This window comes from Ursus maritimus, unplaced genomic scaffold, assembly GCF_017311325.1.
Source record: "Ursus maritimus isolate PB19 unplaced genomic scaffold, ASM1731132v1 scaffold_24, whole genome shotgun sequence".
Classification (NCBI taxonomy): domain Eukaryota; kingdom Metazoa; phylum Chordata; class Mammalia; order Carnivora; family Ursidae; genus Ursus; species Ursus maritimus.
The window spans coordinates 40,293,488-40,318,592 of record NW_024424897.1 but is presented as its reverse complement, the minus strand read 5'-3'; the positions used below and the strand labels follow the sequence as shown (position 1 = coordinate 40,318,592).

General features: G+C 40.9%; 1 protein-coding gene across 5 annotated transcripts in view; it reads right to left on the bottom strand.

Moving 5' to 3' along the window:
• WSB1 (WD repeat and SOCS box containing 1) overlaps positions 1–19,319 on the bottom strand; it is a 36,621-nt gene extending 17,302 nt beyond the window's left edge. For 2 of the 5 annotated variants that reach the window (XM_040641029.1, XM_040641030.1), the window contains exons 1-7: positions 18,989–19,315; positions 12,452–12,620; positions 9,936–10,204; positions 8,635–8,766; positions 7,319–7,419; positions 4,897–5,069; positions 4,269–4,382 (exon numbers count right to left, since the gene is read on the bottom strand). In XM_040641029.1, coding sequence (XP_040496963.1) covers positions 4,269–4,382; positions 4,897–5,069; positions 7,319–7,419; positions 8,635–8,766; positions 9,936–10,204; positions 12,452–12,620; positions 18,989–19,028 — 998 coding nt within the window. In that variant the 5' untranslated portion in view covers positions 19,029–19,315. Of the gene's footprint in view, positions 1–1,171; positions 2,384–2,829; positions 2,938–4,268; positions 4,383–4,896; positions 5,070–7,318; positions 7,420–8,634; positions 8,767–9,935; positions 10,205–12,451; positions 12,621–18,988 lie in introns of those variants that run through there. The other 3 variants (XM_008695363.2, XM_040641027.1, XM_040641028.1) reach the window with 3 other exon arrangements.
• Positions 19,320–25,105: the final 5,786 nt, after the last annotated feature.

Below are 25,105 nucleotides of genomic sequence, written 5' to 3'. Positions count from 1 at the left end.
TGCCCCAACCCACAAGCACGCTATGAGCAGTCCAGGCTTTTCTGCCTTGACGGCAGTGCAAACCGGCTGAATCCAACTTGACTCTGTCACAAGCAGGCAAGGGACTTCAAGGATCATAAAGCTAAGTAAGATTTGCCAACGGAAGATCAAGTTACAGGTCTTAAAGTCATGTGATGTCATTAACATCACCTGAAATTGTGAAGGAAAGCTTGGCTGCGGCGTGTGAGGCACCCCGCACGGCACTAAAATGGGAAATCCGATGGGAACATAAATATCTCTTGCCAGTTCTCCAAATGGCATGCTTCTGGCAAATCGGAGAAGGCAGTATCGTTTTGATAAATCCTATAGCTAGAATCCGACCCGACCACATCTCTCCTACCTTCCCTTGGTCACTCAACTCTAGAGTATATCAGCCTGTTATCATCTCCTCCACAGACAACTGGGAAATTTAAGCCTGTTTCTCCTTGACTTATTCTGCAATCGTCCTTTCCCCTCGGCACTAGGACTTTCACATGAAACGGCAGCAAGCAATCCGGACTTCTCAGAGAATGCTTCTTCCAAAAATGCAATTTTTACCTGATCAGATATGTTGGTTGGAGAGTAATTTCATGGTGTGAAGAGTAAGTAATAGTACCTTATCATTTTCAAATTATAAAGCAGACGTATTACAAAGTAAAATGGGATTCTCAAGAAATGGGCACATTTTCTACTGGCTTTCAAATTTACACCTTATACCCTTCACAGAGCCGAGTCTAAGAACTGCCAGATGATTTCAGTGGTAACAACCAAATCTTTAAGAGCACACGTGACTAATAAAGTTTTGCTTCTTTTGCCTCCTCAAAAGGCCCACATCACTAGACTTTCCTCTGGCTACTCTAACCAGATAGACTTACTCTAAGCCTAAAAGATTATGTTTTTCTTTTGCTCAATAGTTATTTTCCCTTGTTCCAGAGCTTTTCTGTGCTTTTAAAGTAAGCATTAATTACGCCAACAGTTCTCCCAGAACAAATCGACGTAAAGGTGGCCGCATCCATGAGGCATTAACTCTAAAGTAGTGGTGCTTGTGCTATCCATTACCCTTCTGCCTTAATCAGCTGTGGTCCTGCATCGTCTTACGCTGCAGACACACAAAAGCACGAAACTTTCCAACACACTTAAACATTCACGATAGTGGTTTTTTACAAGTCTTTAATTAAAAAATTCAAAAATATATAATCAAGCATTTTACATAATGCATACATTCTTAATATCTGCAGGTAAGATAAATAACAGAAGGCAAAAGCAGATATACTGTATTGCTTCTCTTTGGCAAATCACCAATATTTACCCCCTGCAGAAACACAGGATACATGTAAAAAAAAAAAAAAAAAAAAAAAGGCATAAAAAAACAAGCAAAATCATGGTCTTAATAAACTGTCCCTTAGTACAAATAACAAAATATTTAGCAGTAATACAGTAGATGGATTTTTCAAATTGACTACAATTGGTAATACTTTATACCACGGGGTTAAAGTAGCGAGCTGCTTTCCAAAATTAAGGCCCGCAGCGGTAGTTATATAGTTATGGGGGGGGGGGGCGGGTGACAACACGGGACACACACACACACACCCTCACCTTAGTTATACCCTGGCTCCGTTTTTATTTAATAATGTCACATTCAAATTCTACCTCCTGGACGCCATTCCTAAAGAAAACAAACGCCTTCCCCCATGGGTTTTACTTGCAGGTCAGATGCCTGATCCCCCACCCCACCCAAAATTGCATTTTTTAAATCCAGAAACTCTGCTTTCTTCAGCCAGTACTCACCACCTCTCATTGGCCCAGAATAAAAAAAAAAAAAAAAAAAAAATTCCTTCCATTTTACAGCAAAGCTAGATATTGCGGCTCTCCTGAAGCAATATATACACGCTGGGACTAAAAGTTAAAAAAGCAAAAGGGTCCATTCAACACATAGCAGCTTGTATCTAAATATATACATGTATGCATATGGTTTCACAGTCAAATTTTAGGAAAAAAATTTACATTTGATATGTCTGGAAATATTTCTCCTACAGTCTATAAATAATATCTTAATATGCTCGAATGCTCAAAATGCACTACAAGAATGTATCAAATTAAATAAATCTTCTAAACCTTGAAAAACAGGTACTTGAAGTCAGTCAAGCTTGAGGTCTGCGTCAAGTGTGCTCCGTCGGACCCTAGGACGGGGGAACACCAAGACCTCTAGATACGATAGGAGAGAAACTCCAAAACTTTGGAAGGAATCGGCAGCCCCTGGACCTCCTGGGTGGGCATCACTCTCCGAATTGACATCCGACACAAATGCTGAAGGCTAGGGACGTGCCTCGGAGTGGCCCAGAAATACACACTTCCATCATGTGTCCTGAACAGAAACAAAAAGAAAATCACAAGCTCAGTCACCTACGTACATGTATTTCAACATCCTCCCGCTCACACAACTAACACCCAAGGCTGTGTATGAGAGCCACAAACTACACACGAAAACCCAGTTAAGGAGGCCTAACCAATGATCTCCTCTATGACAAAGTAACAGTATTATAAAGAGCCCTTCTGGATGATTTAGTGACAATAAAATACTGGCTGCTTTGACTAAAAGCCACTTTAGGGCGCCTGGGTGGCTCAGTCAGTTAAGCATCTGCCTTCGGCTCGGGTCATGATCCCAGGGTCCTGGGACTGAGTCCCCCATCGGGCTCTCTTCTTTTCCCTCTGCCTGCCACTCCCCCTGCTTGTGCTCTCCCCCCCAACCCATCAAATAAAAGCCACCTTAAATTAAACTGCCTCTTAAAGAAAATAGAAAAATCACTCTACCCAGCAGCTAAAACACTGCCATCAGTAGAAAAGGCACAGCAAAGACCATTGCTCAAAGGTGCAACTTGAACTGGATAATCCTCATCAATTCTCCAGAACCTCACCATCCTAGAAAGGAAATAAATTGTCCAGTGAGTATCTAACAGGATATTTAAGGTAAAAGCAACATCTATACTTCAGATAAAAAAATGCCACTCTGAGTCACAAAATACACACCACACATAGACACACACGTCACTACAGCAAGCAATTACTCTAACTTCATTTATAAAATATTTTCTAGCCTATCCGTATCAGTAATTTGGATCAACTCACACGTAAGACACTATAATGCATGGCTGCCTTCCTTCCCAGTGTTCAAATCCACAATGGTCACAACCAGAATCTTTCTCCTTACACTCAATTAATATCTGACCTGAGAATCTTCATAGCCAAATGAAATTTCTTTCGCAAACAACAAGGATGTTAAACCACATTACAAAATGAAAAGACTGGGGCGCCTGGGTGGCTCAGTCGTTGGGCGTCTGCCTTTGGCTCAGGGTGTGATCCCGGCGTTCTGGGATCGAGCCCCGCATCGGGCTCCTCCACTGGGAGCCTGCTTCTTCCTCTCCCACTCCCCCTGCTTGTGTTCCCTCTCTCTCTGGCTGTCTAATAAATAAATAAAATCTTAAAAAAAAAAAAATGAAAAGACTAATTTATGAAAATACTACAATTAACAAAGCTGTGAATTAAGATTTGCCAATCTTATTTTTCCCAAAAGACAAAAAGAGTTTTACCCTCTTTTCAACACATTTAAAAAGCCCTTTCACACAGGGAGAATGCGTCTAGAAACAGCACAGACCTGATATTCAAAATCTGCACAAACAGAAAAACAGTGATTGCTGGCAAACAAAACAACCTTCTCTGTTCTGGAAAGATGACAGTGAATCACTTTCTGAATTAATGTGACCAAACTACTTAATACCGTATACCATGTGCATCATATGATAAAAGCATGAGCAAAAGGAATGGCGATGCCTAGGTTCCGCTTCGCACCAGTAAGCAGTACATCTCACTCGTGCGACAGTTCGTCTCGTAGCCTCAAATGCAGTGGACGCAAGTGACTCTGCTTTTACCATTTATTTCACTTTGGAAATGTCCTTCCGGTTCAGCCTTTACAAGATATTACTGAAAAATAAATCTGTGAGCTAAAAGCTAATTAAAAATCTACCCCGTCTGCTACACTAGTTATCACTCAAGAAACACAGGGAAAGGCGCAGATTATCTTTAGTTTACGTGGATATTCTTCTTCAGGCCAGTATTAAGACACACAACATCTCCCCAAACCCACACTGCAGAAAGGCTTTTTTTTTTTAAGCCTTAAAAATGTTTCCAGTAAGTTGAAAGCTGAAAGGAAATCTTTAAAAGACAATAGGTCAAACTATAATTCACACACTTACTTGTCATCAGCAAGGCTTGCAACATGCAGTCCATCATGACTAAAAGACACAGACCGTACCCATCGGTCATTTGCTCCTCCAGCAAATATTGGAGTAGGCGGGGGAAACAGGTGCCTGAGGTCAAATACATGTTTTCAGTGAAAATGAGAGTCACTTCAAGAAGCAAAACTACCTAGTTACAAAGTACATATGTCTTTGAATAATGTTTAAAGCGGCCTTAATGACCACAACTCAGGAGACTGATAGAGCTGATCCAAATTAAATGAAAGGAACCTTAAGAGAATTACTATCTCCTTTTTACAATGTGATGGCTGAAGACACTAAGATTAACTCCAACGTCAGTTTCAACTGTTTTTCAAAACCTTGACATGAAACTAAATGAAATGACCACTTCTACAGAGTCGTACACAGTAACATGATCTGAACAAGAGAGCCAAATCTGTTTTTAGAATTTTTATCTGAAGCCCTGCATTATTCAAGGACTTAAATAATACTGAAATTTAAAACTATGATAGACCAATTTTAAGTCTCACATGTTAGTGATTCCAATCATTCATGTAGTTTCTTAAAAGCTATACTAATAGCCAGAGATGAACCACAAACTACAATTCATTCATGCTGTACCCACCCAAATTCCATCAGAATGTCTCCAGTATGTGGATCCCAGATATATACTCGAGTATCATAAGATGCAGTAGCCAGTAATGCTCCATCAGGAGAAAAGTCACAAGCTACAACATCATGGTGATGTCCTTCTAGTTTCTGTATCATGGTATATTTATCCATATCCCAAAGGAAAACCTGTAATAAAAAGGCAAATGTTATAGCTTCATTCAGACACACAGAGGACAAAATGGCACAACTTAATCTAAAACTGCTAAATTTAATTAACATTATATTAAACATTATAAATTATGAAGAATTAAATAAAAGAATATGTATGCTCAGTGTCATAGTCAGATTAAAATCAGTCTTTAAGTTAATTAAAGTAGACATGCAAATTCTATTTCAAATGTTTCTGTTAAATGTTAATTTAAAAATAAGCCTAAACATAAAAAAGGCAATGCAATTTAACCACAAAGTTATACTGAAATCCATTTATTCCAAAAACTAATTAACTAAAAATATATACAGAAATAAATAGGGTTAAGTACTACAAACCCCCTTCTCTTTTTTTCCAGAAACTACCAAATTTTTAAAAAATATACAGACAGAAAATGTAATGTTAACAAATTGTTACTCCATTGGCATCTCCCTTTGAGATAATCACTTGTTTACAATAGGCTTGGGTCACCAACGTGAGCCTAGGAAGAGAAACAGATACTGCAAGCAAAGAGAATTTTCACAGCCAAATGAAATTTCTTTGGCAAACAACAAGGACGTTAAACCACATTACAAAATGAAAAGACTAATTTATGAAAATATTACAGTTAACAACATGTCTGTGAATCAAGATTTGCCAATCTTATTTTTCCCAAACCAACCACAACCATTAGTCATTTTAAGTATAAAACATTTAAATTACTTTAGTACAAGTTTACACATAGTTTTCGATTCTATAAGATCAGTACTTAAGACTGTGCAGAATAGTTCTGAATAGGATTCAAATGTTTACTTCAGTCTAGTTATATTAAGTACAAGCTTGGAGGTTCATAACAATCCTAATAAGACAATCTCTCCTCTTGGAGTAAAGCAATCCTTTTTGCTACTTTTTTTTCTGCACAGACACAATATTATTACTTCCAAAGAAAAATAAATAGGAATTTTAAGTTGGATCCAAGTCTTAAGGTATCTCCAACATCTCAAAGAATTCCCAAAAAATAGCACAGAGAAACCATTCGAAAGCCAATTACATTACATTAAATTGGTTTCACATGTCAGACTCCCAACTCCATGAGACTGGGAGAGAAATTACTTGGAGGAGTCAGTGGGTTCCACTGCGGGGGGAAATTACTTTAAAAAAGAAAAAAAGAAAGAAAGAAAAGCAGAAAGTGGACATCGACCAGCACCTGTGTACGTACAGTACACCTTGCAGCCGAATGCAAGGTTACTTCATCCTATGGTAAAGGTCGCCCCCAGCCCGGTAGCCAGAGATGCCACTCTTTCTGCCCAGCTAACACCATTGTGCGCCTGTGTGCGAGTGGTGCCAGCATAACCTCAATCACACCAATATTGCTGCCACCACCTGTGACAGGGAAAGCAAGAAGCATATGGAAAACACACAGCCTAAAATAGCAATGTCAATATCTAGCTTTGTTCTTCTTATGATTTTTAAAGAACTGAATACTTTTTTTCTAAACTTCCAACATTTGCAACTATCATTTTAACATACTTCCTGACTAAATAAAATGCATTTAAAACCAGACTCCCACCCCCAGTAATTCAGGGTGTATTCTGAATATCCCATGTATTTGGACTTCAACATTTTTCATAAACATATGAAGCTACTAAGATCTCTTTAACTATACTAAGAGCTAGCAGACAACTAAAAGAGGTTCATGAATAAGCATAACCCTCCCAAGAGTCACTTTACACTTCATCTGTCCACAGGAATGCTATGCAAGACAGACCATGTCGATTTCATCTATCATTCACTCTAGACATACATGAGTGCTATTTTTATTATTAGATTTTTAAGTTACTTTTTTTCAGTTAAATGTCCAGGACCAGCTGGGAATCAAAACTTTTTAAACAGCAAACTGGACAAAAAAAATAGAACAACAGAGAAGAGAATAATTAGCGGAATGTCTTAACATTTGGACTAGATCTCTTCTACAGCACATCAACTTTCCTAGACCTTAGAAAAAGTAAATTTGACATACCCCTTACTTTATACATTATCTCTGACTAAAAGCAATCCAGTTTCTCACTCCACAATCAATAACTATATTTAATTTCCCTCATGCAAATTCTCCCCCATCGTGAAATAAAATATTTAAGATATTCATGACACCGAGCACAGACTTAATAGGTTACTTAGATTTAAAATGATTATGCACACGTTATTATAATCCAGTTCACAATGAATGTACAAGAACTTTGATACATACTGCTTTACTGGCTCCCACTGAACACAGCATAGAAGAGTCAGGAGAGAATGCACAGCTATACACCCAGTTCTGATGGCCCCTCAATACTTTCATCATGTTTCCTGAACAAAAAGAAATACCTGTATGAGCCCTGGAGGTCACTTCAAAAGAGCAGCATTTCAAAAATGTCAGAGAATGCTAAGATGCAGAGGAGGTCCATCATGGTTTGGGAGGACAAGAATATTATTTTCCAAGGCAATGGTTATTGCCCATCAACTAGAACAAGTCTCCAAACCTCAGAGTTTTGTTTCCTACTACATTCAGTTTAAGTCACAGTAATTCTAAGCAAGCCATCAACCTCGAGCCTGAGCCTGTTAGAGCACCAGTGGATCTTATTTAAATATAAGGTGTTAGCCAAACTGTAAACCTTCTCATTAGCGACTAAGAAGTGGAAAGAGATGCTCATCTCTGGTCCTCTCAAACGAGGGAGACTCTCCAAACTTTATATGCACTACAATTAACAAAATTTCAGAAAAACCTGAGTACTTAACACTAACATACCTTTTCTTTATTTATTTAAGATTTTTATTTATTTGTCAGAGAGAGTGCAAGGCAGAGGTAGCAGCAGGCAGAGGAAGAAGCAGGGAGCCTAATATGGGACTCGATCCCAGGACCCTGAGATCATGACCTGAGCAGTCGCCTAACTGACTGAGCCACCCAGGCATACCTAAGATATCTTTTATTATACTGGATGGCAAGTCTTTTGGTAATTTCTTACTTAACCTATCCAACTTATTATGATGCTTATTAGCATTTAGGAGTTATAAATCCTGGTATGTAAATGTTTTAATCTAAATTTTATTAGATTACTAAATTATGTAACTTCAAGATCTACTTAAATTTTTGCTAAGCAAATGAAGTTAACCTTCCTGAAGATCAAGGAAATAAACTAACACAGACCAGTTCATTTATAAAACCCTAAAACGGGGGGGGGGACCTAAAACTGGGGCGCCTGAGTGGCTCAGTCGCTAAGCATCTGCCTTTGGCTCAGGTCATGATCCCGGCGTTCTGGGATCGAGCCCCGCATCGGGCTCCCTGCTCAGTGGGAAGCCTGCTTCTCCCTCTCCCACTCCCCCTGCTTGTGTTCCCTCTCTTGCTGCCTCTCTGTCAAATAAATAAATAAAATCTTAAAAACAAAAAAACCCCTAAAATTGACAGATTTTGTCCTCATATAGTTGATACAGATCTGTATCCCCAGATGATCGACACTTCTTGACATCTCTCAGCAGTAATGTTAAGAAACTCATTCTGTTTCACAGCCTGGAAAAAAGACATACCATCATCTTTCAGGTCCCACACTCTCAGAGTTTTGTCTCTTGAAGCTGACACTAGGATCAAGCTCCCATCTGGAGCAAAAGTTAAATCTCTGACCACCTCAGTATGATCTACCAAGTTAAGGAGGAGTTTTCCTAAATGCGACAGAAGAGGGAAAAAAGACAATGTTGTTAATTTTTTTCGGCTTCTTTCTTTAAAATAGGGTTCTTTACATAAAACATATATATATATATATACACACACACACATATATATGTGTATGTAAAAGTACTTGTCAATCTCATTTCCCAAGTGCAAAGTGACTGAATAGTGCTTTTCTATCACCTTTGAAGATTCTCTATTTACACAGCTGTAAAATGGATTAGTTCCAGGATAGCAAAGCCTAAATTTATCAGATCAGCTTAAAGAGAATTTCTGAAGTGTAAACAAATTAATTTATCATCAGGAAAACCTACATTGTATCATTTTTTAATTTTTGTATAGTATGATTTTAAAAATAAAATCAAATTTTCCCTTTTCTTTTCCTTGGCCTTGGATTACTAACAGACTGTCAAACTCCCCAAAAGATTCATGTTATCTTACAACAACCTAAATTTTAAAAAATTGTCAGTGAATAAACATACTTTATTCATCTAATGTGAGTTTTGTTTTCTATGAAAACCTATGTGCTTTCCTTAAATTTTTTTCAAGAATCCAAATTTACTGACTCATTATCCTCATTCAATATTAGTATCACCTGCTGTGTTCTACTGTACATAGTTTTAATGCTCATTAAAAAAAATGCCTTCAAATTTTTGAGTATATACTATCAGCCAGAAACTGTTTTAGTCAGTGAATAACACGTTCCCTTCTAATTGCCCAAAGAATTTCACTTCTCAACCTATCTAGGTAAACTTTAGATACAATGTTACTAAAACCTTCCAAAGGTTAGACAATGATTGTTGAAAACCAGATTTGCCTTGAAAGCCTCAAGCTATCACTGAAAAAGTATATAAGAAAACACCTTGCTTATTTGAGCCATAAACTAAATCACTAATTTATAAATGATAATTAACTACATTCCTTAGACATGTCCTTCTTGCTAAAATATTCTCTGAAGAGTGACCAAGCAGTGAGAACCCTATTTTCTTAAAACAAAACTATGAGCTGAAGATGCTATGCAGGCCAATCATGAAGACACATCCACAGCCGCAATTCTTGCTTTCTGTTAGTTCAAATCCTCAAACCACATCTTCTAGTGCCTATGAGAGAGGCCCTGCATCATAAAATAATCAGGTCTGCTTTGAAAACGGTGGCTCCGTACCTGTATAGACATCCCATATTTTGATACGCCCATTGTTTAAACCTGTGGCAAGGAGCAGCTGATCTTGTCCAAATCTGAATCGATGCCATTCTATATTGACACAGCGACTCTGTTTTTCTGGAACTGATGATCCAAAAGCAAGACTCCAGACTATGTCGCCACAGTCTATAATATGTTCACGGGGCTTATTTTTCTGACCACCATCACTGTTTTGTCTTGACAATCTCAAACTGCTTGAATTGGTGATATTCTTGGTGCCATGCAAGAGACTGAAGGGAAAAAAGGTCAGATTGACATCTAGTTATTATTTACTCTGGACTCCTGCAGATACTAAATAATGATAAATGTTTATTAAAATAACCTCAGTATTATCATAGTGATACTGAATAACAACAGAATTCTATGGATGGGAAGGTGAAAATTTGCTATTAGCCATGAGGATATGACCAAATAAATTCAAATCAAAAGACATTTTTCAGCTGCTAAGAGATTAAGTTCAACAATAAAGCAATGTATAATTTCTTTGTGTCAAAAATTTCCTCAACAGCTACATGCAAAAGAATGAAACTTGACCAATCTCTCACACCATACACAAAAATAAACTCCAAATGGATGAAAGACCTCGATGTGAGACAGGAATCCATCAAAATTCTAGAGGAGAACATAGGCAGCAACCTCTACGACATCGGCCAAAGCAACCTTTTCCATGACACATCTCCAAAGGCAAGAGAAACAAAAGATAAAATGAACTTATGGGACTTCATCAAGATAAAAAGCTTCTCCACAGCCAAGGAAACAGTCAAAAAAACTAAGAGGCAGCCCACGGAATGGGAGAAGATATTTGCAAATTACACTACAGATAAAAGACTGGTATCCAAGATCTACAAAGAACTTCTCAAACTCAATACACGAGAAACAAATAAACAAATCATAAAATGGGCAGAAGATATGACCAGACACTTTTCCAATGAAGACATACAAATGGCTAACAGACACATAAAAAAATGTTCAACATCATTAACCATCAGAGAAATTCAAATCAATACCACACTGAGATACCACCTTACGCCAGTTAGGATGGCAAAAATAGACAAGGCAAGAAACAACGATTGTTGGAGAGGATGTGGAGAAAGGGGATCCCTCCTACATTGTTGGTGGGAATGCAAGTTGGTACAGCCACTCTGGAAAACAGTGTGGAGGTCCCTTAAAAAGTTGAAAATTGAGCTACCCAATGACCCAGCCATTGCACTACTGGGTATTTACCCCGAAGATACAGACGTAGTGAAGAGAAGGGCCATATGCACCCCAATGTTCATAGCAGCATTGTCCACAATAGCTAAATTGTGGAAGGAGCCGAGATGCCCTTCAACAGATGACTGGATTAAGAAGTTGTGGTCCATATATACAATGGAATATTACTCAGCTATCAGAAAGAACGACTTCTCAACATTTGCTGCAACATGGACGGCACTGGAGGAGATAATGCTAAGTGAAATAAGTCAAGCAGAGAAAGACAATTATCATATGATTTCTCTCATCTATGGAACATAAGAACTAGGATGATCGGTAGGGGAAGAAAGGGTTAAAGAAAGGGGGGGTAATCAGAAGGGGGAATGAAACATGAGAGACTATGGACTATGAGAAACAAACTGAGGGCCTCAGAGGGGAGGGGGTGGGGGAATGGGATAGACCGGTGATGGGTAGTAAGGAGGGCACGTATTGCATGGTGCACTGGGTGTTATACGCAACTAATGAATCATCGAACTTTACAAAGGAAATTGGGGATGTACTGTATGGTGACTAACATAATATAATAAAAAATCATTAAAAAAAAATTTCCTCAAAACCACTATAATCATAATAATAATCACAATAAACTTTAGCTAACCTAAAGTAAGCATAAACAAACAAAAAACAAAACAAAAAACCTGATAACTTAAGATATTAAAGTTGACACTAGAAATTACCTTAAAAATAACCCATAATAATCCGTAGTTTCCCATACTTTCTAGACCTAAGATAATATGTAATAAAGATATTAACTAAATAACCACGAAGGTCGACTGGACACAAAAACGAGGGAGAGATTAAATTCAGTGTATGATATATTTTAGAAAAACTTTCAGCAAATAAACCCAAGCAGAGGAATTTTAAGTATATAAAAAATAAATACACGATCACCATACCACTGTTATCTAATAAAATGCTGTGAAACCCAAAAAGCGTCACGTAACAAAGGTCACCTGCCCTGGCACAACGTAATATACACTACCAAGGAACCAGTAACCTGCTTTTTAATACAAAGACACAAAAGCATCGGAGAAAGTATTCTATAATGTACAAGGCCGAACGATTCTTCCCGCAAATTTTCCAATAAACATATTCAGCTTATGATTAAAATACATTTACAATGGCCTAAAAAGGAAAAACTTAAATATCAAAAATTTTATTACTCCACAGAGAAAACAGTAAATTCTACAAAGAGATACAAAATACAAAAAAGAAGAGAGTCTTACAAATTCTTAAGGCACTGGGACCACGGAACAAGCTTTACTGTACGATGTCCTTGTGACCAAGCAAAGTACGAACCATCTGGAGCAAAAGCAACAGTCCAATTTTCACGACCACATTTCTTGTCAAAAGGAGCGGCTGGAGCTAAAAGTTCACCTATAGTACGTGATCTCACTGAAAGAAAAAAATAAATACAGGCTGTCACATATAACCAATCAATGAACTTGACACTGCCTCCATATTAATTTGGGACTCTCAACTCCATTGAGCTTCCATGAAGACAAGGTATAAGGAGTTCTGATCTCTACCCTCTGAAGGCAGGTATATGGTGTGAAGACCCTTTAATGATAATAACTACTTTCGAGTTTTCATAAAGTGACTTGCCAACACCCCCCCACCTATGAGCTTGTTTAGAAAGCTTCAGTAAAAAAACTGATCAAGTGATAATAGCGTAATGATATATTACAGTTAGTAATCTGATGAAAACATGAGGCAATGCAAAAGTCAGGACTTCAGTAATTGCTAACATTTAAACTGCAACAGGCTAAACTTACTTTGTAAGAAAAGTATCTTCCAATAAGTTTATAGTTTTCAAAAACCACAAGCCACTATAAAATACAATATGATATCGTTATTCAAAGGAAAGCACTATTAAATGGTCTATTTAAACATGAATAGTCCTTTTTTTTTAAAAGATTTTATTTTTTAAGTTATCTCCACACCCAATTTCAGCCTTGAACTCATCACAACCCCGAGATCAAGAATCCCATGCTCCACTCACTGAGCCAGCTAGGCGCCCCAACATGAATATTTTTTCAGGCCCAGGTCACAAAAATCACAAAGCCCCCAGAACTAGGAGGGACTTAAAGGTTACTGAGTACAATCTCCCCAGCAGTGCTTTACAATGCATTACATTGTGACCCTCAATCATCTTAATAGTGGGCCGTAAACTGGCCCCCAAATGGAAGTAGTTCTTTTGGTTTTTAAGGACAGAGAATAAACAATCTCATACATTTCTAATTTAGTTAAAAGTACTTATATTTAGGGGCATCTGGGTGGTTCAGTTAAGCGGCTGCCTTCGGCTCAGGTTAGGATCTCAGAGTCCTGAGATCGGAGCCCCACATTGGGCTCCCTGCTCAGCGAGAAGTCTGTTTCTCCCTCTCCCTCTGCTGCTCCCTGTTTGTGCTCTCTCAAATAAACAAAATGTTGGGGAAAATGTACTTAAATTTATCATTCATAACAAAAACTGGCATATTACCGGAGTATACAGAGACTTTTAGTTCTGCAGTTCACAAGCAGCACGATCCACAAGCTCCTTCTGTACGTGGTGTTCCCACAACGCAGCCAGAGCTTCCTCAACATGGGGAAAGAACCTTTGTCAGTGTATCGCCACTGCTTTCTTGGGTTGGTCTTGATTTCAAATTTTGCTACTCTTCCTTTTTAGGTATAAAATAGTATCAATTTAGTTTCCCTGTTATCTATTTTGTGATTAGTTGTCTGGTCAACTCTTACAGTGTATTTTTAGGTTTTTGGCTTGAACTTCCCAACAACTATCCTGTATGTATTGCAGTTCAAGTAAGAACCACTTATACTCTTATTGCTACAGCAGGTATAGACATACACCCCCAGCCCCCCACCCCCGCACTCGTTCAGGTGACACTTCAAGTCTCATCGTGTGCTCTGTCAACAGCCAGCGGAGCACCTGGCATATGATGCGTGATCAGTAAATATTAATTGAATGAATATAAAAGCACATATATAAGCTCCCATTCTTAAATGATTTCAACATTTCCTTGTCCAAGTTTTTGATACATTAACAAATGAGCTATGGTTTAAAAAGTAAAACGGGCGGCTGGCCGGCTCAGTCGGTAGAACAGACGACTGGTGATCTTGGGGTTGTAGGTTTGAACCCCTCATCGGGTGTAGAGATTACTTAAAAATAAAATCTAAAAAAAAAATTTTTTTTTTTTTTTTTAAGATTTTATTTATTTGACAGAGACAGCCAGCGAGAGAGGGAACACAAGCAGGGGGAGTGGGAGAGGAAGAAGCAGGCTCCCAGCGGAGGAGCCTGATGTGGGACTCGATCCCAGAACGCCGGGATCACGCCCTGAGCCGAAGGCAGACGCTTAACGACTGCGCCACCCAGGCGCCCCATAAAAAAAAATTTTTTTTAAATAAAAAGTAAAATAAAACTGAGACCCATTTTTCTATGATATTCATAAATAAGAATACCTAATAAGGCTTATTCACTTTTGTGCAGCTGACAGTATCAAAAATCTTCCTCCGTGCCACTCCACCCACCCAGTCAAATCTGACCTAAGAGAATAAGCATAATCCTGCTCTCACGTGATAGTCATACATTGAAGACAGCCGTGACATCAGCAACTGAATCTTTTCATCAGCCTAAACTCCACAGGCCTTTCAGTCATTCCTTAGGTTACATGGTTTCAAGTCCATTCCCACCTTCACTCCATCACTTTCCTGGAAAAACTCCAGCTGGTAATGGTCTTCATAAAAGTGGCACCCAGAACTAAACACAATACCTCAAGCGTGGTTTGATCAAAGCAGCAGAACCCCCACCTACTCCCACCCCAACTTTTACCAGCCGTTACATGACTTTAATATCAAATCCACAAACCAGTGACCTTCATATGCCTGCAGAATTATTTTCTTTTTTCTTTTGAAATATACAAGTGATTTTTTTTTTTTTTTAAAGGGCTTGGGGCTCCTTACACTGCGTTTCCTTATATTCCTCCAAGGCCAGTCATACAGTCATCTCACCATCGGAGTTCATGTGCCTGGCCCCTGAATTTGCAACCTCTGTCTAATCTTTTTTTTTTTTTATTAATAACTTGGGTTTCTGTTTAATCATATCTATCTTTTAAAAATCACAAATTTTGGGGCGCCTGGGTGGCGCAGTCGTTAAGCGTCTGCCTTTGGCTCAGGGCATGATCCCGGCGTTCTGGGATCGAGCCCCACATCAGGCTCCTCCACTGGGAGCCTGCTTCTTCCTCTCCCACTCCCCCTGCTTGTGTTCCCTCTCTCGCTGGCTGTCTCTATCTCTGTCAAATAAATAAAGTTAAAAAAAAAAAATCATAAATTTTAGGAGAAAAAAAATGGAACTTCACACGTCAGGGAAATAAGTTTTTAAATCCAACTGGGAAAAAAAATTTTCAACCAAAAAATTCAAGCATTATCTTAAAGAGAAAGCCCCTAACTAAACTTGATGAGTATATTCATATAACCTTTATTTCAAAAAACAAGGGCTGGCCCTTGCATTCAACTTCAAAAACATTGGTTAATTAGACGAACACACCACTCCTTTAGCAAGCAAGACTAACTTTCCCACAAAAGACAATTTTTAGTCCGTATTTTAGGATCACTCTATATTTTTCTTCTACTTTGCCCACAATCACAAAACTCCTCTGGTATAAACGGTGGAAATTAACAACCAAAAAACTGTTTCAAGTAACAAAGACCATGAAATAATAAGCTAATCTATCCTTAAATATATAGAAAGTCAAGAAATGGGGTCATTATTTTATTTTATTTTTTTAAAGATTTTATTTATTTATTTGACAGAGATAGAGACAGCCAGTGAGAGAGGGAACACAAGCAGGGGGAGTGAGAGAGGAAGAAGCAGGCTCACAACGGAGGAGCCTGATGTGGGACTCGATCCCAGAACGCCGGGATCACGCCCTGAGCCGAAGGCAGATGCTTAACCGCTGTGCCACCCAGGCGCCCCGATGGGGTCATTATTTTAAAACTACCAAACAGATGCTATACTGTCACAAGTATTCATTATTAGCTTGGTGTTTCCTTGCTTGTTAACAGGCATATCAAATGATTTTTCTTTTCCAAATGATCTCCGCATCAAATGATTCAAGCACCCATTCAGATATTTACTGTACAATATTATCAATAGGGTAAGGTAATGAAGCGTTTTGAAAAAAAATTTTTTTAAGTTAAACCTTTATTACCTGCAGCTGTTTAATGTTAGTATCCTAAGAAATATAAGACTTGGGGTGCCTGGGTGGCTCAATCCATTAAGTGTCTGCCTTCAGCTCAGGTCATGATCCTGGAGCCTTGGGACGGAGCCACACTGGGCTCCCTGCTCCACAGAAAGTCTGCTTCTCCCTCTGCCCCTCCTCCCACTCAGTCTCTCAATCTCTCTCTATTAATAAATAAATAAATAAATAAATAAAACCATATATATATGACTTAACAACCTTGCAGAGGGGAAAAGCTGCCTGCCAGGGGAACTCAATAAATACAATACTACGTTATCTGTACAGTAGGAACACACGATCTTGAGTTACTGCTGAACCAAGAGAACCAGATTTAGCTCCTTCTCCACATTCCTCTCCGCAATTTCATAACCAGAAAGGGAGGATCTGTGGTAGCGCCTTGTGAAAGAGGGCAGTCGCTCCAGGCAGTACTCCCTGTCACACAGGACTCTCAGCAGTCAAGGAATCTTACCTCTCTTCTCTCAGTATTTGAGAAACCAAAGAGCTATAATTAATACCCAAGAAAAAAGGGGAAAAGTTAAGTCCTTACTGAAAGATACAAAACTACATAGAGATATTACTGTTTAACTCTGTATCCAAATGGTACTTTCAAAGAAACAAACAAAAACTGGGTTTTGGGGGTTTTTTTCTCCTTAAGCTTAGAAAAGGCCAAAGTTCTTTTAGATATTTGGGACTTGGCTAATAATTTTACACTATGGCCAGGAAATAACACTGAGACCTAACTAAACATGAAAAATTTTAACTGAGGGGAGCCTGGGTGGCTCAGTCGTTAAGCGTCTGCCTTCGGCTCAGGGCGTGATCCCAGAGTCCTGGGATCGAGCCCCGCTTCGGGCTCTTCCACTGGGAGCCTGCTTCTTCCTCTCACACTCCCTCTGCTTGTGTTCCCTCTCTCTCTCTCTCTCATAAATAAATAAACAAATAAACAAACAAATAAATAAATAAATCTTAAAAAAAAATAAAGAAAAATTTTAACTGAAAAGGCTACTCAGGGGATGTACCTTATGCAGGTATGCTCAGAAGCTCTAGCCAGCCCTTAGAAGACAGGACTGGTTAAGTTTTCAAAAATAGTTCATCGAGATGAAGTAAAACAGATAAATGAAAAGCCCATCACTTACCTGTGATACTATTGTGTAGCAGAGGAGAAAAAAAGCCCACTGGACTAAGAATAAGAACTTTTGGGTTCCACGTTCCACTTTAAGACTTACTTAATTGTCTTAAAACACAGTTAAAATAAAAAATTAACCATGAATTTTGTTTTCTCTGTATATTTAAATTCGTTATTAGAACCAGGGTTAAAGTCCCCTCCCAACCTGCCATTCAACCTTACCCTTAAGAGAACAAAAGCCCAGAATTCTAAGAGAGCTGTCTCTAGATATAAAAACTGAACCCACATACAGGATAGAGGGCCTTTTGGCTACCTCGGCTTCTCCCTCCCTCTAGAAATACCTCCTCCATATATTTGAAGGCACACATAAAGAATGGGGAAATGCAAAGGGTCTTTGCTCAGTGGCCACCTCCAATTTTCATTTAATTAACACAGTAAGTTTAGTGTTGTTTTTTTTTGGGGGGGGATGCTAAACTATTTTATTTTTTAAATGAAAACTGTACCTATTTAAGATAACACGACTTGGTAAGCTCAAGGTTTACTAAGCCTATCATCAACGCACAGCACCAACTTCCCCCAAAACTGTCTATTTTCCCGTAAGAGGGAATTTAAGTGTGAGGTGCAGTCAACGGAGCCACTGAGGCGGTCTTGACGCACAACCTCCAGGATCCGCTGCCCTGACTTCGGTGTGGCAGGGCTAGCCTCCAGACCAGTTTGTAGACAGCCTTTTCAGCGTGCTCTTCCATACAACAGATTTTCTTCTGTCACTCCACCCAACCATTCTGCTCCTCCCCGCTCCTATGCGCAGAAAAGATAATTGAGTCTCCTCCCCTGAACCGCTGCCTTCTTTAACGCCATACCGTTTTTAAAAATACTTTTTCCAGGCTCATGGCACCTCTTCGATCACATTTCTCCTTTAAGAGTGGCTGATATACATGAGGACCCCTCCCCTTTCATTACACTCAGAACACACAAGTTTACTTTTCCCGTCGTAAAATTAAGTCCCCGAGACCTGCCCAGCACTAGCCACAAGACGCCCCAGAGAATCCCAGGAGGATGGCCGTGCGCGGACCTCTTTAGAGGAAACTAGGGTCCCCCTGGGGTGGGTGTCCGCCCCCGACCACACGGTCAGGAGGGCCCTGGGCGCCCAGGTTCCCCCAGACCCGAAGATCCGCCCACTGCCTCCGCCGAGCCTGGCGCACAGTAGGCGCCGCATCAATGTTGACCCCCATCTACCCCTCGGCGACACGCACCGGCTGGGCCGCTTCCTTCCTCTTCGCTCCAGGGCTTGGCCCCGGCTCACCCTTCTCCGCTTAGACTCAGAGACGCTTCCTCCTCCGGGGACTCCCTGCCTCTCCGCAGCCCCGGCGCGCTCACCAGCACCCCTCACCCACCGTCCCATTCCTCACCGATCTCTTTCTCGTTGACCCTCGGGGGAAAGCTGGCCATCTATGGGGCACCGTCTGATTCCGGGGACGCGATGCGGACGCAACGACAGAGAAGGGATCGGCGAGCGCTGAGGGGCGTGACGCGGGCGCGGTCCCTCCCGGACCGGGGGACCGAGGGGAGGGGCGGGGGCGGTGGCGGCAGCCTCTGCCGACTGCCCCGGGAAAGTTCCGGAAGGCCTCGGACCAAACTACGGAGTCAAACACTGACAATAGACCCCGTTCCCTGCCACAAGCCTAGAGACCAAGACACTTCCTCCAACGCCGCCGACAGCAAACCAGACACTAGAGACAAAATGGCGGGCGGCGCGGGAGATAGCAGGGCGGTGCGGGCGGGGTCTCGTGACGCCACCGCCCGCGGCCCCGCCCCCCGACGCTCGGGACGTGACGGCCTGGGCTCGGCACCCCGCCCCCCACCGGGGCGCGCGGGCGTTTCTGCCAGGACTGGACCCGCTGCTGCAGGAAGAGCGCGGAGGCGGACCCGAGCTGCCTCCCCAGCTCAGCCGAGGCCGGAACGCTGAGTACGACCTGTGTTCCTAGTTCGGTCTTCCCCCCGCCCCTTCCCCAGCCCCCGGGGCCGGAGCTGTATCCCTAAGCTGAGGTGCCTTCGAAAAGGCAAACGGAGAATTGTTTAATGCATATTAGCCCAGCGCTTAAAGATGGCGTGGAATTTAAACTGGCTGAACCAAAACGAACGAAAAAGACGTTTCAGTTTTTACCCCTATTTGGCCACCTCCCCGGCCCTCACGTGCTTGATGCAAAAAATGAGATGAGACTGAACACCGATCGCTATGCCCCAGCCGGGCGGCGGTCATCCTGACCTGGGCGGCTGGTGTTTGCAAGGGTCGAGGAGACCGGGCGCGCGGGCGGCCCACCCCGCCGGGGGACCTCCCTGTGCTGCCTTTGTGCTGGCTGCTCCTGCACCCGGGCGGCCTCGCGAGGCGAGTGGTCGGCGCTGCCCCGGTCTCCGCCCAGGCAGACCCCGCGGTATCAGCTCAGACCGAGGCAGCTAGCTATTCACCAGGGCTGATGAAAGTGCCTGTCTTCCAGAACCACGTTGGTTCCCGATCACAGATGACATACTTGCATTTTAAGGGGCTCTTCTGTGGACTCTAATCCGTGTTCCAATGGAGGACATCTAAGGCTGGGAATTTCAAGTATGTGGCAGATACTGCTGGGAGAGGAGTTGCATTAGTCAAACTCTTCTGAGTTCTCAAATGACAACACGTAGAGCATGTTTGCTTTGCTTTGCATGTTAATTATTCCAATAGTGTAACGTTTAATAGCAGGTAAAAGAAATCAACCCCTGTTTATTTTCAGTCAACATATTTATTGACGGCTTACTCTGTGCAAGGCACAGGGGCTAATTGTTGAGTATTTAGAATAGAACAAAACAATTTTAATGCGGTCTTGTAGCTCAAATATCAGCATTTCTATCAGTCTATTTTCATTGTTTTAACCAATTGCTATTACTTCTGTTTACTTATACTATACCCTACAAATTCATGGAAAATACCAGTTCTTGAGTGCCTGAATTCCTTTGGTGGCTTTTGCACAATCGTTGAATTCCACTGTAGTTATTCCTGCTCTCCAACAAACTTCCTGACCATTTTCTCAACCGGAGTACAACAGTGGAATGAAAAACAATTTTATGATTTGTGTGCTCAGTGATAATATCTAATATTTATTGGAGCCGTGCTACATGCTAGGCAACTGTGCCTTAGAAGTGTTTTTGTGGATTAACTCATTTAATACCCACAACAGTATGAGTAGCATATTAAGCATTCACATTTTACATGTAGTAACTTGACAACAGTCACGGAGCTACTTAGAGGCCAAGAGCTAGATTTGAACCGGGACTTGTCTGATTGCGCTGCCCTACTTCCCAGCTACCTCATGAATGAAATCTAGCTTGAAAAGCAAATCTATATCTGGCATTTCATTGGTGTTTGTTATTTTAATGTCAAATCAAATGGTCCTTTTGTCCCCTACATGTCCTGCATAGTTGAAGGTTCTTAGAGTCCTGTCCTTGGCCCACAGCCTTTTTTCCTCTTCCACACTCTCCCTGGGTTATGGCAACCTCTCTTTTGGGTTTAACTAGCAACTAAGTCCAGACCTACCTGACCTCTCTCTTGAGCTTAAAATGTGCATATTCAGATATTTACAATAAAGCTCAACATGTCAAAACTGAGCACATCATCTCCTCTCCCAGAGTTGCTCCGTCTTCTATATTCCCTATCCTAGTAAACGTGTTCGCGCAGTCACCCGACCGGTGGCGGAGGTATTCTTAGACTCCTTCACCTCTCCCTCAACCCCACCGGACTCAATCCACAAATTCTGCCCATATTTTCGCAAACTGATCTGGAATCTGTCCTCCCCGTTCCACCGCAGCTGTCTCTGTCTTAGCTCAAGATTTTATCTTGTCATTTCATCTCTCTTAACAATCCTTTATAAAACTATCCCCTGAGAAACCACCATCATCACCTTGCTGTATTTTCTTCTAGTCTTTTAAAAAATTTTACTAGCTCTGTGTCCTTGGGCAAATTTTATAGCCTTCCTATGCCTTAGTCTTCTCATCTATAAAATGGGGATAATAATAATACCCACTTCACAGTTTTGAGGATGAAGTGAATTTATCTGACACAGTGTCAGATGCTAAGTGTGAGATATGTGTTAGATACTGGTTTTGTATATAGTAATCCCAGCTAACTTCAAAATTGAAAGATCAAAATCTCATAAAAAATAAGGGATTGGGGGGCGCCTGGGTGGCACAGCGGTTGGGCGTCTGCCTTCGGCTCAGGGCGTGATCCCGGCGTTGCGGGATCGAGCCCCACATCAGGCTCCTCTGCTGGGAGCCTGCTTCTTCCTCTCCCACTCCCCCTGCTTGTGTTCCCTCTCTCGCTGGCTGTCTCTATCTCTGTCAAATAAATAAATAAAATCTTTAAAAAAAAAAAAAAAAATAAGGGATTGGCAAAGAGCCATTAAAATGGCATTAAATATATGCATAATCAAAAATGGAAGTTCTGGAAAGGATTCATTTCCAAAACAAAGCTGACCCAACCATTAAAAACCCATTCTCCTGAATCTCATTCTTGAGTTATTTAGAAAGCATTGCTGCTATGTGGTTATCTACTAAGGCTGATTGACTTGTAATTTTTGCTATGTGCATATTATTTCTTTTTGAAATTTTTGAACCAGCATTTAGTATCTTGACAGATAATAAAAAAAATTTTTTTTGTAGCCTCCCTTGTTCATTTTCTCACATCTCAGCAAAAAGTATTAACAGTCTGGTATTTTCATGTAGTTATACATCTTTAAGGGTGTGTTTTTTCTCTACCACCTTCTTATAATGACAGGCAGATACATGAGTAGAGAGATGGGGAGCAATAATTATTATATTCCTTTGTTCAAAGAGAATAAATATGTATTTATTTTTTATGTGAATTTGTAAATAATTAGAATTGGGGAGTAGATCACAATATAAAATTTTGCCTTGCCTTTTTTCTTTCCTATTGTAAGATATTTTCCTGCATTAATAAAAAAACTTTTCCCTGGGGGCGCCTGTCTGGTTCATTCCGTGGAGTGTGTGACTCTTGATCTCAGGGCTGTGAATTCGAATGCCATGTTTAGGTTTAGAGATTACTTAAAAATAAAATCTTTACAAGACAAAACAAAACAAAACTTTTCACAGGTCATTGTAGGTAAACTTAACGTCCCTGGGAGGTGAACTTTTTCCCTTCCTCTGCCAGAATATGTAACAGCACAGAAAGGTGGCCTTCTTCTGTAATTAACTTTTCTTTTCTTTTTTTTTAAAGATTTTATTTATTTATTTGACAGAGAGAGAGAGACAGCCAGTGAGAGAGGGAACACAAGCAAGGAGAGTGGGAGAGGAAGAAGCAGGCTCCTAGTGGAGGAGCCTGACGTGGGGCTCGATCCCAGAACGCTGGGATCACGCCCTGAGCCGAAGGCAGACGCTTAACGACTGCACCACCCAGGCGCCCCTGTAATTAACTTTTCATGACTCCTATGGACGTTGTAGGTGTATTTCCCTTGATGTCATGAATGTGTCCAGCTCACAATTGTGAAGTGCTTTTGGAGAACACATAGTCTTCCCGAGTTAGAGTAATTCAAATGCGTTGCTGTTAGGCAGCTACCCAGATCTCTGAAGTCACAGGCAAACCTCTTAAACAAACAAATAAATAATAAACCTCTTAAATTGGGAGGGATTCCTGCAGGATCTTATTCCGGAACCTGTATCTTGGTGAGAGTAGAAGGTAAGTGCCCCCTTCCTATAAAAAGGAAGCAATATTTACTTAAAGCAGCAACCAAACATGACTAGGATGTTAAAAAAAAAAAAGAACTAATAAATTGTATAACAGGGGCTTGAAGCTTACCATCTCCACGAGGAAAAAAATAAAATAAAACATCAAAATGCCAGATACTTATTGTTCCCTAGTGTGGTTAAATCTCAAAGATGAAAAAGATGACCATAGTTTTTTGACTCTGTAATGATCAAGACCAAACAAAAAGAGTTAATAGCAGTTTGGGGGGCGCCTGGGTGGCACAGTGGTTAAGCGTCTGCCTTCGGCTCAGGGCGTGATCCTGGTGTTATGGGATCGAGCCCCACATCAGGCTCCTCCGCTATGAGCCTGCTTCTTCCTCTCCCACTCCCCTGCTTGTGTTCCCTCTCTCGCTGGCTGTCTCTATCTCTGTCGAATAAATAAATAAAATCTAAAAAAAAAAAAAAAAAATAGCAGTTTGGAAAGCCGGCATTGTTTAAGTAATAGGCGAGTTGCTCATTTGCTTGTTTTTCCTTTTTGGCCCTCTCTGCTGTTATGGTTAACTCTCCCAGGCTAAGCCTAAAAATTCATCCAGTTTACACAGTGCTTGGGTGCTAGGTTGGGGGTTTCAAATCACGGGATTTGTGCAGTTCAATCTGGGATTCTAGATTGCGTATGGACTTTGCTCCGGATTTAGCTAGACAAGCATACTTTATACACATAAATATGTACATTAACAAACAGTAATAGATACTCTGTAACTGTAGAACATGCTGGAAAAATAATAGGATCCAGAGGAAAGTCCTGGAGGCAATTCCTTTTGGCTGTGGTCGTCTTGCTGGGGATGAAATGTCTCTTGGTGATCCCAGTTCTACCCTGCTCTCTTATTTTTCACTTTTCTTCCTGATGTCACTTTTTTTTGTGGGCTGTTTGACAGTGTGGTATGAGCAGAATATTAGCATCAGGTTTTCGAAGATGAATAATTTGATTTTAGTTTACAGCTCTACCCAGAATGGCTCAAAGGTGTGGAAAATGTACAGCCATCTCGATGTTTCTCCATGTGTGTCTGAGCCAGAATGTTCCGGCAGCTTCTAGGAAATGACTGTATTATATGTAAGAGAACAGGCGGGAGGCCTCTGGCTCCAGTGTTCGGTAGGACTCCCTGCTCTTGCTGCTGAGCCAAGCCAGCTCCAGCCACTTCTGTCTCTCATCTCCAAACTCCCGGAGCTTACACGAGGCTGTGTCCTTTTAGCTCAGTCCCTGACCTTCAGAAGACATCTGTATAAAATGGAATATTCCATCCTAGGATGGAGATTTTCCCCGTATTGGTCATTTTTCTCTTCCTCTGATAGAGCTTTGCGTTTTCGTTTTTCTGAATGTTTCTGCCGGTGACCATCCTATAAAGATTACGAGGGGGAAGAAAATTATCCTTCACCAACTGCACGAAATGCAAGGATTTCTCTTGCTTGTCCTCCTCCCTGTTCTTTTGTTTCTTATTTGGGAAATTCTTCCTGAGTCTTCCTATCTCCAGCGGCCTGGCTTTGGGGGCAGCCTAATTTTTAGTCAGCTGTTTCTCCCGGCATCGGCTGGAATGTATGCGTCTTTTTCCATGGACCCCAGAGAGGCTATGGACCCCAGCTCACAGGCTATCTCCACTGGAGCTTTGGGCCCCTGCCTGCCAGTCTGGCCCTTGTGTGATGGACTTGAGTGACCTTCCTACTGAGGCCCTGACTTGCTGGTTAATAGGTCAGAGCGTTTTTTTACGCGGGAGAACTTCTGACTGATTTCCAACACACTGCCA